This window comes from Poecilia mexicana, unplaced genomic scaffold (genome assembly GCF_051168715.1).
Source record: "Poecilia mexicana isolate PSO_F unplaced genomic scaffold, ASM5116871v1 scaffold_4, whole genome shotgun sequence".
Lineage (NCBI taxonomy): Eukaryota > Metazoa > Chordata > Actinopteri > Cyprinodontiformes > Poeciliidae > Poecilia > Poecilia mexicana.
In genome coordinates this window covers 12554538-12568347 of record NW_028263373.1, presented here as the reverse complement: position 1 = coordinate 12568347, position 13810 = coordinate 12554538, and the positions used below count along the sequence as shown (strand labels likewise).

The 13810-nt window shown below is 38.8% G+C and overlaps 1 protein-coding gene across 1 annotated transcript in view; it reads left to right on the top strand.

Annotated features, from left to right (window-relative positions):
• The window catches only part of agbl4 (AGBL carboxypeptidase 4), a 200135-nt gene that overhangs the window by 153370 nt on the left and 32955 nt on the right, over positions 1–13810 (top strand). The window contains exon 5 of the mRNA XM_088005251.1: positions 8263–8479. Coding sequence (XP_087861377.1) covers positions 8263–8479 — 217 coding nt within the window. The remainder of the gene's footprint in view (positions 1–8262; positions 8480–13810) is intronic.

Genomic DNA, 13810 nt, shown 5'->3' with positions numbered 1-13810 from the left:
ATTGACATTACAATTGCATCTTGTGTAACACTCTCTACTCCTTTTTTGTTTTGTGGCAGTATTAACAAAAATAAAATGATGGAAAAAAAACTTTACACATGAAGCACTTACAAAACACTTACAGTAGAGGAAAATCGTTCATGAAAATGAGGAATCTGAAATTGAAAGAAAAGGCACAAGCCTGGAGGAATCATATGTCTGCTTGAGTGGGAAATACGAATGTGATCCATTTGCTCAAGATTACATAGAATTTGTCTTTTTGGATTCTTAAAAAAATGTATCAGTTTTTCCATTTTAAAGATTTCCAAGATAACTTGGAACCATTCTTCTGGTTGGAGGCGTTGAGTTCGATCACCATCTCAGATTTACATCTAGCTGCTAAGAGGGCAGTTTAACATCTCTTCTTTTTCTAACAGTGTTACCTAATCCTGTATAGTATACATTTAGAAAATTTTTAACATATTGTTAGTAGCAGCAACTGTTTAGTCTGTAGCAGTCAAAGAAAATATGGTAGTGATTTGCTTCTGTCCTCAATATTAAATCTAAAGACATAAAATAATAAGGATAAGCAGAAGAGGATGGATGGATGGATGGATGGATGGATGGATGGATGGATGGATGGATGGATGGATGGATGGATGGATGGATGGATGGATGGATGGATGGATGGATGGATGGATGGATGGATGGATGGATGGATGGATGGATGGATGGATGGATGGATGGATGGATGGAAAAAAATACATTTTAGGTACAAATCCACTAACTATCTGAGCACTGTGAAGCCTTGGGAATCAAGAAAACACTTGAACAGAGCCTGTCTGACAATATGACTTAGGCCGACAAAGTAAAAGAAAAAAACAAACAAACAAAACATCTACTTAAAGAAATTCAACAACAATGGAGAAATGAGTGTATTGGTATCTTTTAGACTGCAGTTGTGATGTTCTAGATTTTTGGACTCACGTTAATAATAGTGAGGACCAGTATTCACAACTGGCAGTTCTCAGTTTACTGAAATCATCCAAGAGTCCACAAAAGATCGCAGACCACTGCAGAACTGATTTGCATCAGCTTAGGTTGGAGTTTCTGTCTGCCTGGGTGGAAAACTGCATTGATAGGAGCGTCTCGAAGCCCAAACCGCTGCTGACCAAAGAGAACAGAAAGGCCCATTGTTTTTGTGTCCTTTTAAATCTGGCATAAAATAAGAATAACATAAACCCACCATTAGAATACAAATAGTCTTAAACAGGGTGGTTGTACCATCTTTGCTGCTTCAGGATCTAGATTAATTCTGCTTGCTACAAGGAAATCCAGAATCGACCTATAGTGCTTACTTGGGTTATGTAGCAAGCAGGACAATGGTCAAAAGCACATCAGCAAGACAACATCGAAACGGCTAAAGGAAGACAAAAAGAAAGTTACGAAGTGGACTACAGTTTTTCGTTTTAGCCTTTTTCACCTTGTAAAGCCATTTTTCAAATACCAAGGCCCCATGAGAAGAAGTGCTGGTAACTTTTAGGCTATAGGAATAAATGAAAAATGCATGGACGTCTTTGTGACGACAGAAAGACATGTATATATGGACAGGGAGAGAGAGAGACAGATCTTTTTGGAAATTATTTTGTAAATAACTATAATTACCACACAAATAAATTAAAGCAAGGATTTATCATCCAAACAGATACTTACATAAAGCGATTATCTCTGTATTAAACATATAAACAGAAGAAACTAATTATTTATTAAAAAAAATAATGCGTTATTGCTGCATTGTTTCTTGGTAGATGAGCCTCCAGGATTTCCTCTCACTGGTCTTAGTGTTTTATGGAAATAACGTTGCACTTTATGTCACCTGCATAATATAAACTCAAGTGAAGCGCTGCGGGTATGATCTGATATTGACCGAGCTGATTCGGCTAACTCACCTTGAAATTCATTGAGGTCTAAAAGCTGCCAATCCTGTGACAGATCAGCTAATGAAATTCCCCAAGCAATACATGAATATCAGAGCTAACACCGAGGGTTGGAGATAACAGCTCTCCGCTGTGCCTCTAACAATAGGCAGCGGGTAAAACAGTCACCTGATAGAAGAACACCTTCTGGGTGTTTTGATGCTGAAATCAGGGGAGTGTCTCATCAGACGGCCGTTTCTGATTTGAGGAAGCTCCTAGCGCTGTGGCGTCTCCACAGGTGGGCAAAATCCATCTCCCTTGTTACAGAGGAGTCCATAACTCACGAGTGTTATTGTTTCCTGTAAATCCTTATGGCTTCTAGCCAGAGGATTCAGCCACTGGCATTAATCCCTCGTGGCGTTATTTTTGTTTTGCGCTATCAAACCTTAGTCTCATGCTCTTGTCATTGTGCTCACATGCTCAAACTGAAATGTTCCTCTATAAAAACTCCCAAAGTGAAACATTCTGTGTAAAATTTGAGTCTCTGTATAATTGGATTAAATTGACTGTATATAAGTTGCATAAATGCCTTCAGGTATTTCTTTTGAATTTGCACTATATTAATAAACTGATTTCATTTGACATGCCAGACACAAAGAAGAAAGAACAGGTTTTCAAAATCTTTCGCAAATAAAATCTGAAAAGTGTGGCATGTTCCTGGATTCTGCCCTCTGAGCCACGATTTGGTAAACTACTTTTTGTTACCCTGATATGCATACGTTTTTTTTAGCATGTACTCATCATGTTTGTGAATGAAATAAAAAATAAATATTTAGATTTGAAGCCCTGCTATATTTTCTTAGTTGTATTTAAATGTTGTCCATGCGAACATGTATACACGCGTAGTTATAAATCATTTTGTTATAAGTCTGGTTGTATGTTTAGGTTAATTTTCCTGCTGGAAGGTGAATCTCTATCTGCTCTGTTTTCATGGCCTGTTTATGTGGACAAGCAGGTTTCCAGTTGTGCGATATGCTTTCTGTTTTAGGACGATAAATAGAGAAGTGCTCTGTGAGATGATCAAAGCTTCGGATATTGTTTTGTGTCCTAACCCTGCTCTTAACTCCCTGACCCATCCACTCTGTTATTTGGTCTTCGTGGTGGTCTTTATTTACTAATGTTCACCAACAAATCCCTGGTTTAGTAGTATAAGTGTAAAAGAGGCTTAATTCAAATGCAATTCACAGTTTTTTTTTTTTATATTTCCAACTTTGAAAACCATATATGATTTCACTTTTCAATTGTGTTCTGTGTGGATACATACAATTCAAATGAAACACCTCTGAGTTAGGGGTTTGTGATGGAAATGTTGAAGCCATGTGAATACTTTTGCAAGGTACTGTAAAGGGCACATTTATGAAGCCGCAGTCAAATAAGTACATTGTACGGCCACATACAGTATACAGCGACTCAACCAAATTACAAAGCCAGCACAGGTTGCCTAGTAACTGTGTCTCTTGAAAGCTTTGTTGCAACTTGATTTGCATCCAAAAAAAAGTGGTGGCTCCAGGAATATATATGCATGCCAACATGCCTCCACACACATGCACAGAAACACACATGTCCTCTCTTACATATGTGAATATGAACTCCTGCGGTGATTCAGAAGCAGTTTCCTGCTCGACTTGGCATGCAAGCAAAGACACGACGCTGTGCTTTAAAAACAAAGCGCCTATCTAACATCTGGTATCATTTTAGAATGCTGGGAAATAATGCCTCTTCAATTATTGGTGGGGTAACACAGACAGGGTGAAGAAACCTGTCATCCAGCGCAAAATGTTTGCCAAACGGACTTAGTATTTGTCTGAAATGAGTTGGTGCGACTGTGTGGAGCTTGACAGTTATATGGCCACACTGGGAGACATTTAACCTTCCTAACAGTTGACGGGGTGACAGGCCTAAAGTGACAACAGTGACAGGAAAATTTAAAGGGGTCTATGAATGTGTGTGTGTGTGTGTATTGTTTTAAGGCGCCGTGAGTTTTGTCCTGCAACTTTCTTCCTCTGTCAGTGAGAGCACTGATTGGCGTGTCCTTTATGCTTGACTGATTTGAAAATATAGACAAAAGTGTCGCCTGTATAAAATCGATCAATTTAGAGCCTTCATCTCTGCGCCACAAGAATCAGAGGCAGGAGTTTATAGTAGCAAATATTTCTGAAGTAGAAAAATCATGGCACACAAGCTTGACACGTCACTAAAGACCTGCTAGCTCTCGGAGATTCAGTCCCTTTGCATTGTCCTCTCGTCTCTTTATCTTTGACTTTGTCTTCTTACTTGTCCCGTTCTCTGTTTGTCTTCCACTTTCTGCATTTGCCTAGTGTTTGCCTCCGTACTTTCCTCTGTCCCTCAGCTCTCTTTATTCTGCACGGCTCGTGAGGAGATGCTCTGGAGGTTAACTTGTCCCACATGTCGCTGCGAAAGGAACGACCTTGATGTAGCTCACATACGGTTTGAGTTTGTGCCGTTGTTTCTCTGTGTGTGTTTGTTTCTGTAATCACTGAATTGTAAAAGCGGGTGTGCGGGAGAGTGTTATCATACCAGTGGAGGTTCTCATTCTCCCCCCGCCGCCCCTCCATCTCACGCAATGATAATTCTGTTTGGCGACGACACCTCTGTGCCACGTCAAGAGATGGGCAGGGGAAGAGGCACAGGGAGGTACCATTTAGATAAAACAAATTGGCAGCTTCAGAGCAGGAGCGCTGACTGCTCAGATAACAACCAGAGAGACTGTGAGCACCGATGTGCATATGCTGTGGCTTTCTTTTCCTCCATGAATCTGTGGTGTCTAAATGATGCAAAGCCCCCTTCTTCAGCCAGCTCCTCTTCCACCCTGTCCTTTTTTTTTTTCCCATAGTAAGTCACAGAGCTATTTTCTCTGGCCTATAACTATAATGCTGTGATGGGACAAGCAGCTTTAATTAAAATCAATAGCCAGGACTGTTCTAGTCTCTGGCAAGGTCACACATCTCCCAGCAGGGAGAAGGAGAAACGGGGAGAAGTGGGATTGCATGGATGGACGCAGGCAAACAGGGAAATATGTAAAAAGGTGAGGTGTCATCATATTTTAATTAACCCACACCTCAGAGGGCTCGTACGACAAAAAAGCACCAGTGTGCTTTTTGAGCCGAGGGTTGAAGCTCATCGGTGTCACATGGACGTTTAGTTTGTCCTTCCAAGTACACTCGAAACCCAAGTGGTCGTGGAGTTTTAGAGGGAGAAAAGAAGAATTGAATTCATTGTTGTTGCAGGATTTATAGTTTCCTTTTAGCTTCTGTTCTTTTCTTTTTGCCCAGCGTTGCAGGCTGTTGGATATCCCTGGTATGCAGGCTGTTGTTGGCAGCTGGGGTGTGGTACAGCTAGCCACTAGCTGCATTAGTATTCTGCTGAGATAGCTACATGCAGAGACGTTTTCTTTTCTCTACCTCTGAAGGAATAATCAGCCCTGGCGTTTCCTCCTTTTTCTCTGTAAGAGGCTGAGTGATTTAGCTTTTTTGATTCGCTAGGTACCTACGGAGATATGTTTTCAAGTTCTTGACAGTGTTTGTGCGTTCACTACAGATGTCTGTTCTAGATCTATGCAAAACGGGATGCATTAAGGTGTCTGTGCAAGCAGGAGACGTCTGGCTCTCCTGCTTGCTTCTTGTCGTCGTGGGTGAGTCATGTAAAGAAGTAGACTCTATCTGAGCTGGCAAAGAGCGGTCCATCCTGTTTGGTTATCAAGTCGTTTCTATCTTGGTCCTGATAACATCATATCTGATCTGTTGCCAGAGTCGCCACAGAAGCGGCCGCACTGCTAACCACCATCCGTTCCCGTATATCTATGTATCAGTTCCAGATCTGCCGTCACCCTGCTCTCTCATCTTTGCCTTATCTCCTTATTCCACCTTTCTCCCAGATCCCGGTGTCCCAAACACACCAGTCCCTCATCGTCTTCGTCTGTTCACTGCTTTTATGCTGCAAGTTTTAAGATATCAGTTTTTGTGCTGTTGTTTCCTGAGCTTAGACTTGTACATTTGCAAGGCAACTATTGAAAGGCCAAAACTAAAACGTATGATTTCAAAAAAAGGGAACAAATACAGTTAATTGAACAAATGCCTGTTTTCTCTCTGTTTTACGAATCAACAATAAATGAAGAAAGAATCTGGATTAAAACCAGTGGAAGTAGATAAAAATAGATCTGTGGAGTTCAGAGTGAAGTACTTCTATCCTGGACAATATTGACTGGAGCTCCAGGGCTTTTTGATCCTGACCCAACATAAAAAAAAATACTTTATCAGCTTGTTACATACACCAATGCTTACAGGTTTGCTAACAGATTTATGTCACTAAAAGAAAATAGCTTCTATAAGTTTGCAACTGTTTCAGCCAGTTGTTAACATGATCTAAAAATGACCAAACGATACATTCAAACAACAGTTTGCCTTATTGCATTTACATTTATCTGAGTTCATTTGTATAATGCAGTGTTTTTCAACCACTGTGCCGCAGCACACTAGTGTACCGTGAGTGATCGTCAGGTGTGCGTGGAAATTATCCAATTTCACCTACCATATTTTTCGGACTATAAGCTGCTACATTTTTCCTACACTTTGAACATGCGGCTTTTCTGTGGATTTTTCTTCAACCACCAGGGGGCTCTTTAGCAGGAAGTGAATCAATGGAAGTCAAAATTGGAAATCAAAGAAGAACACGGTAATTTTCATTTGGAACAAGCACATGCTAGCAGCAGGCACGACGGAGAAATGTTTTCAAACTCATATTATGCAGCTTCTAAGTTGAGGAGTGTCGATCTGGCAGTACAGGAGGGAAATAGAGCCGCTGCACGTAAACTCGGTGTGAACAAAACCGGATTTGGAGACGAAGAACTGCGTCCTTAATATATCCAGCAGTTGTTAGGACTCAGCCCTCTGCTGGGTCCTTATGGAAAACCGAAAGCGGCAGAGATACCAGCGGCCTGTAGCCCGGTGGCTGATATATGTAAGTTTCCAGGAGGGGAGAGGCGGGTTAAAAAAAATTGAAGGTACGGTTTATAGTATGATGCGCTCATAGTCCGGAAAATACCGTAATTGGTCTTAGAAGATATTTTGAAAACCAATTAATTATCTGCAAATAATGCCATCTTTGAGTGTCTTTGCTGTAGTAGTGACTAGCAGCGTAATCATGTAATTTTATTATCAGTAGATAACAGTAGGTACAGAGCATTTTACATTAAAACAAGAGAAATGGTAACATTCATGCATCACACAACAGTGCTGTGGCACTGTTCAGGTGTTCAGGTGTATTTTTGAAGTGGACATGTTAAGTGCAATTTGAAATAAGAAATTTAAAATATGATAAAAATAAATTTTTGTCTTTATTTGATTCCTATTCAAGACACTTTGATAAGAATGACTATATATGTAATATAAGCGGCTACAGAGTATCTTTGTTTACATTTTCGGTTGGTGGTGTGCCTCATGATTTTTTTCAATTAAAACAACGTACCTTGGCTCAAAAAAGGTTGAAAAACACTGATATAATGGACCAAAAATACTGACATACTTAGTGTGGAAATGTGAATGTCCACTCTTTGCTCTAAGGAAGTTTGGGAATACTTTTCAGGCCTTCTCTACTTACATATCCAACTTCCTCATCATTGTGATGGTAGTCAAAAAGTATCATTAACATTACCCCTGTGGCCAGTGATTAAAAAGAAATGCCAGTTCAATTAAAGTTATAATTTGTATATTTTGTCAAACAAGCTAGATAGTACAAACAATTGTGTAATGGCTGTTATATGCAAATATTTAATATCCAATATGCCCCCATTTCGTGTGAGATTATGTTGCTGCAATAAAAGATGAATTAATTTGAAATCTTTTTATACATCTTCCCCAGGGGTGTCAATAAATGTGTTTGTGTTTTCTTAATTATGTGTTTCGGTTAAACGTCCCCCCCCCCCCATTCAATTGAATACCTGCTCTTATTCCTGGTTCCTACAGGTTTTTTTTATTTTTTTATTTATTTTTTTATTCAATATGATGAAACAGTTTATTTTTTGTCACTCAATTTAAAAACTCATATTATATGGAGTTACTTCATAAAGAGAAATATTTATATTTAAAAAAAAATATGATCTGTAAGCCAGAATAATTAAAATTACAACTAAGGACTTGAAATATTTTTCTTTGTGAAATATTTCAAGTTAACTATATTTCAAAACAAATATAGTTAATATTAACTATAAAAAAAGTTAATACCATAAACTCAATGTCTTTTAACCTCTTTATATTTTCTCTCAGCATAAATGGCCCTTTTTGTGTTGCAGGCAGAGGCTTCCACCGAAAAACGTCTACTACTACCGTTGCCCTGACCACAGACGCAACTATGTGATGTCATTTGCCTTTTGCTTCGACCGAGAAGACGACGTCTACCAGTTTGCGTACTGCTACCCCTACACCTACACCAGACTGCAGCATTACCTTGCCAGCTTGGAGCGCAGAAACCTCCCCTACCTGAAGAGGGAGCTGCTTGGACTCAGTGTGGTGAGTCCCAGAATGAAAAAATGGCACAAGCAGGTGGACAAATGAACATGTGAGGTGGGTGGAAAATGTCTAGGCTTGAGACAGGAAGTTTAAATCATGATGCGGATTAGACATGGAGGAATTATGGGATATGGTGTGTGTCTTTTTTTTTTTTTTTTTTTTTTTTTTTAGTTTTAAGGGACCCAGAGGGGGAACTTAGGAGTGCCTGCTGGTCATAACTTTGGCCTCATGTTATTATTAGTATTGTTACACTGGGAGACGACGTGATACGTGTGTGTGTGTGTGTGTGTGTGTGTGTGTGTGTGTGTGTGCGTGTGTGTGATCAGTGGAGCTCTCACCTCAGCAGTGGAAACCAGTGTATCATACATGCAGCCTGCAGTCTTGTCTGCTGTTATCAAATAATTGTATGAGAAAAACTCATTAGAAATGCTTGAGAGATTATGACTTTTTCTTCTCTCCTCCAACATTTGTCAGGGAAAGCTTGCTTCCAGGGAGATACCATGAGAGTACAGGTACTTGTGAGAGAAGCACTTGACCATAAAATGCAGAAATTACTTTGAAATTTGAAACAGCTGATAGCACATTTTTAAAGGTGTAAGACCTTTATAAATTAAAGATGCAATGAGTAGTGCTAGTAATGAAAGTATAAAACATTTAGAATTACTCATTTTCTTTACTCTACTGTAGTAATGGAGCATTTCAATTTTGTACAGATTTTTATTTTAAGTTTTTGTTGGGCTCGTAACAAATACATTTTGTTTTTCATTCAGAAATGACTGAAGAGGTTATTAGCTAAAGATGAGCAGCGTTTCCATCCACACACAGAAACTGACCACAGCTGAAATCCTGATCATTTTATTGGCATTCATACATACTGAAAAACATCAATATGTTCAATACATTCCAATGTTTCAACTAAAAAACATGTAATGCAATAACTTGAAACTCCAGATTTTATGCAATAAACCGACAAAGCATGGGAAGTGAAAGGAAAAAGAACGGTTTAAAAAAATACATAGACACTAAATAAAATAAGTATTAAATCCTTTTTTTTAGTAAATAAAAGTTTGAATAGTTTGGTTTGCATTTTAGTCCCCCTGGGTGTAAGAGAGGATAGAACTACTTTTCACTGCAAAGTCTGTTTCCACCAGGGTTCTATAGTGACAGACTAAAATATTTTTTTCTCATTTTTCTTTAAAGCTTAAAATATTTTTCAGTCGGACCTGATAAAGAGCCTCTGTCAACATCAGTTGTCAAGTTTTGCCGCATATTCTCATTCAGATTCGGCTTTGTGCTCAAACTGGGCTCTGACTGTGTGCTCAGTGTCGTCCTGCTGAAAGGTGAACCTTTGATCAACGCTCAAATCTTTCGCAGCCTCTAACAAGGTTTCTTGCTGGATTATCCAAATTCCCCTTCCTGCTAAAAAGCATATGCACAGCTTGATGGGGAAATGCTACCCTGTTTACTTGTGGAAATGATGCAATAGTTTTGCACTTCAGTGTTTTGCTTCAGAGCCAAAAGGTTCAGTTTTGGTTGAATCTGACCAGAAACTTTCTTACACATTTTTGCCTTGTCTTCTGTGATTTGACAGTACTTCTCATGGCTTTCCTCTTACCATTCTTCCATAGAGACCCTGATTGTGGGGAGTATTGCTAATGGCTGTGTGGTCAACAAAGCTCCCACCTGAGCTGTAGATCTCTGCAGCTCCTCTGGAGTTAGCATGGCTGAATACTTTCCTTGTCCAGCTTGTTGGTTTATGACAGGCATGTGTCGTTTGTGTCAAACTCTTTCCATTTTCTGTTGATGTCCTGAGAAATATGTAAAAGTTGATTTATTGCTTTATAACCTAACATCAATACACAGTTTAACTGACAGTGGCAAAGCTAGACTTTGGAAGAAAAGGCTTTAAATTTCACTTAGGCATAGAGAAGACACAAATATTTACTGTATGTAAATAAAACCCCTTTGAGATTCAGGCGATTAATGACGCAGATAAAAAGCCCTGAACCGAAAAGGCGTTTTATTTTTGCCTGATTTAATGTGCATTTGTTCTGTTAACGTAAAGCATTATTGCCTTTAAGTAATAAAAAGATGAATTACTTGTTTTGTTGTGGCAGTTGCAATGAATGGTGAGACATAAATCTGATAATGAGTGTTCTGGACCGCGGCTTCGACATGACAACTAACTATAATATTTCACTGTGGTCTTTGACAAAACAAAGAGCAGCTTGTGATTTTACTTTCACAGTTTTGCAGTGTTATGAATATAGTAAAAAAAAAAATCCCTGACGTTCAGTACGTTGTAAATAAAGTTGACCTAAGCTCTGACGGCTGAAGAAACGTGCATCTCGCCGGTGCTGATAACAAATCTTCTTTTCTTCAATCTGCACTACTGTTATGTGTGTAACGGTGTTGGAACTAAGATATACAATTGAGGCTGTGCAGCGTACTCTTTTCACTTTATTTTTAAGCTGCATCATTTCTCTTCACAAGACAAAGGGGAACAGGGAGAGGACAGACTTGGTTGGTTTGGCTCAGAGAGTCAGTATTAGTATTCATAGTCATAGAGAGGTTTTATGACCGTATTTTTCTTTTTATGTTCTCTGGGCCTTGGTCGCAGACAGCTTAGCCCCACCCTCTCATATCTCTTTCCCTGACTGCTCTTTCTTTCTCTTTCTCTCTCTCTCTCTCGTTGTTGCCTTTTCTTCCTTCTCCCGCGTATATGCATATGCATCTCCTCACACACACACACGCGCGCGCACACACACCAGGTCAGAAGGAAAGAGATGAGAATGGATAAAGGGAGCTTTTCGACTGCATCAAAGTTTAAAGACAGATTGCTGTAATTTCCCAGGCAGAGTCTTTGGATACGACAGAACACGCCTGGGACACCAGAATAGCTTTAACCTTCTAATGGGTACAGTTATCTCATAAGGATGGAAATAGGATTTGGGGCCATTTGCACTGGCATGCCTCTGTTGTGCTGCCTAATTTGTTTTCTGTAATGTATTCCCACAAATAATAGACCAAGCAGTCTGCATACTTAAGTTGGGATACTTTAAAATTTTAGTTTCTGAAATATTTATTCCGGTCTAAAATATTTAATAGTCACGTTGAGAATAACCTGTTTAATTCAACACAAAGTAACTACAAATGAAGGGGAACAACTAAAATAAAAAGTAGCTTTTAGTTTGGATATACATAAATACAAATAAATAAATCAATAAATATGGATTTTTGTTTTTTTACACGTTTTTAATTGTCCTACTCAGTGGCCCATTCTTTGACTCCGAGAATGCTAGTTTAATACCTGTATTTTTATTTTTAATGTTGAAATTTTGCATTTGCTGCACAGTTTCTTAGTTTTTGTTTTCATATTTTTACCTCTGTGTGAATCTGGATGCTTCCTCACTCAGTAAGGGATATTTGTATTGCCTTGTTGCTGAAATTGTGCTATATAAATAAAATTACCTTAACCTTTTTATTTTAAATACATACAGACAGAAAAACAGATTAAACTGAAACGGTACAAATGAGCTGAACCTTAATTTTCAGATTTTTAAAGTAAAAGGGGAAAGGTTTTTCAAAATATGTGTTTCATTAGCATTTACAAAGACCACAGGTTCTGTTGGCTTGCTTATGTTTTTGTGGTTTTAAATGTGCTGCCAGGTTTTGTGGAAACATGCTGCAGAATAGTGCACACATAATGTTCCACATTTCAGCTTTCAGCACCAGTTCCACATTTATCTCAGTTGGGTCATAAATCCACGTTGCACAGCTATAAACGATCCTCAGAATGACCGTGGAGGAAGGAATAAAGTGGAAGCGGGTACGTTTAAAATCGGGATGTGGACTGGTGATGGGTTAAAGTGACCATCAGTAACATTAACAGGAAAAATCGGTGGTTGTGTTCTGAACTTGAATCTTCTCCAGAACATATTTTTATTTGCTCCGTCACCTGCTGCGTCAGTATCTACGCCATCTTCCTATATAATTGTGGCTCTTGCGTTTACCACTTCACCCACTCGTGTTTTAACATTATTATGAGTTCTGTAATATTCTAAATTACTGAAGCAGTGACTCACATTGATCCTGGGATTCCCTCAGATATGTCTCTCTGTTCACCTCGCTTTGCATGTTCACCTACTTCTGTGTCAGTTTCTTAAAAAAAAGAAAAGAGGATTGTGGTGAGATCAGGACTTTAAACGGTAATCTGATGTGTCAGTTTAATGTGGAGTTTTAATGAAATGTTTATTAATCAGAGGCAGTTTTGGACAGTTTATATATTTGCTTCATGTCTGTTTTGTTTTGCTTTGCTAACTTTTTTAGGGAAGGAGTGGGATTCAGCCACTCCTTTCTGTAAATAACACTAGAGGGAAGCTCCCTACTATCCTGATCCTTTTTCTTTTTCCATTTATTTGCTCATTGTTGATCATTTGAAATGTATTTTATTTCCTTCTTATCATGAAAAGTGAAATAGTGCTCCAGTCAATGAAACTGAGCTAGATTGAAATTATTTGTTTACTAAGTTCTGCCGAACTGCGTTACTTGCCAGAAACTGAACGAGAAAACCCACACACACATTTAAAGTTTCTTAGCATGAAAAAATTTAATCCCAATTAGTCTGAGTTCACATGACACTTTTTTCTAAGTGTAGACCCATAGAATCACTTGGTCAGCTCTGCACTAAAAGTTTTACATTTACTTTCCCAAGAATCTTTTTTTTTTTTTTTTTGCAGTATTTTATATCTTCATTTATATTCATTCAGAAGCTCATCTTTAAAGGTTCACAAACTTTGATCTTCAGTTTTTTCCATTGAAAAGCTTTGGCTCCAGCGTTGGTTAGAGTAAGGAGCTCTGTCATCTGGGAGCTCTGAGTAGACTTCCTGCCCTCCCCCATTGAAAGTGGTTGATTTAGGCAGTTCAGGCGATTAATCAGGATGGCTGCTGGCGTCTCCTTTTGAAGTTTTTTTCAGGATCAGATTGAGAACATGCTGTGAGGGACTATAGGATCCAACAGAATGAGCAGGAGAGTTTCTCTGGGGTGAGGAATGCTCGAGTTTCCCCCCTGGACCTCAGAGAAGTAAAATATAGGTTGAGGTTTTTTGACATCTTTAGTCAGGGTGGCATATTTATTCACCTATTTGTAATACGCGCCTACAGGTTTTTTTTTTTTTTTTTTCTGGAATGTAAAAGGTGAATATTTGCTTCAAGCTTTGCTGCGGTTTCTAAGTGCACTTTAGTCCCAACACAGAGAACTTTAAAAGACATACTCTCACAGACACCCGGATACACATCACACACAAACACTAAAAGAAAAATACCCGAAAA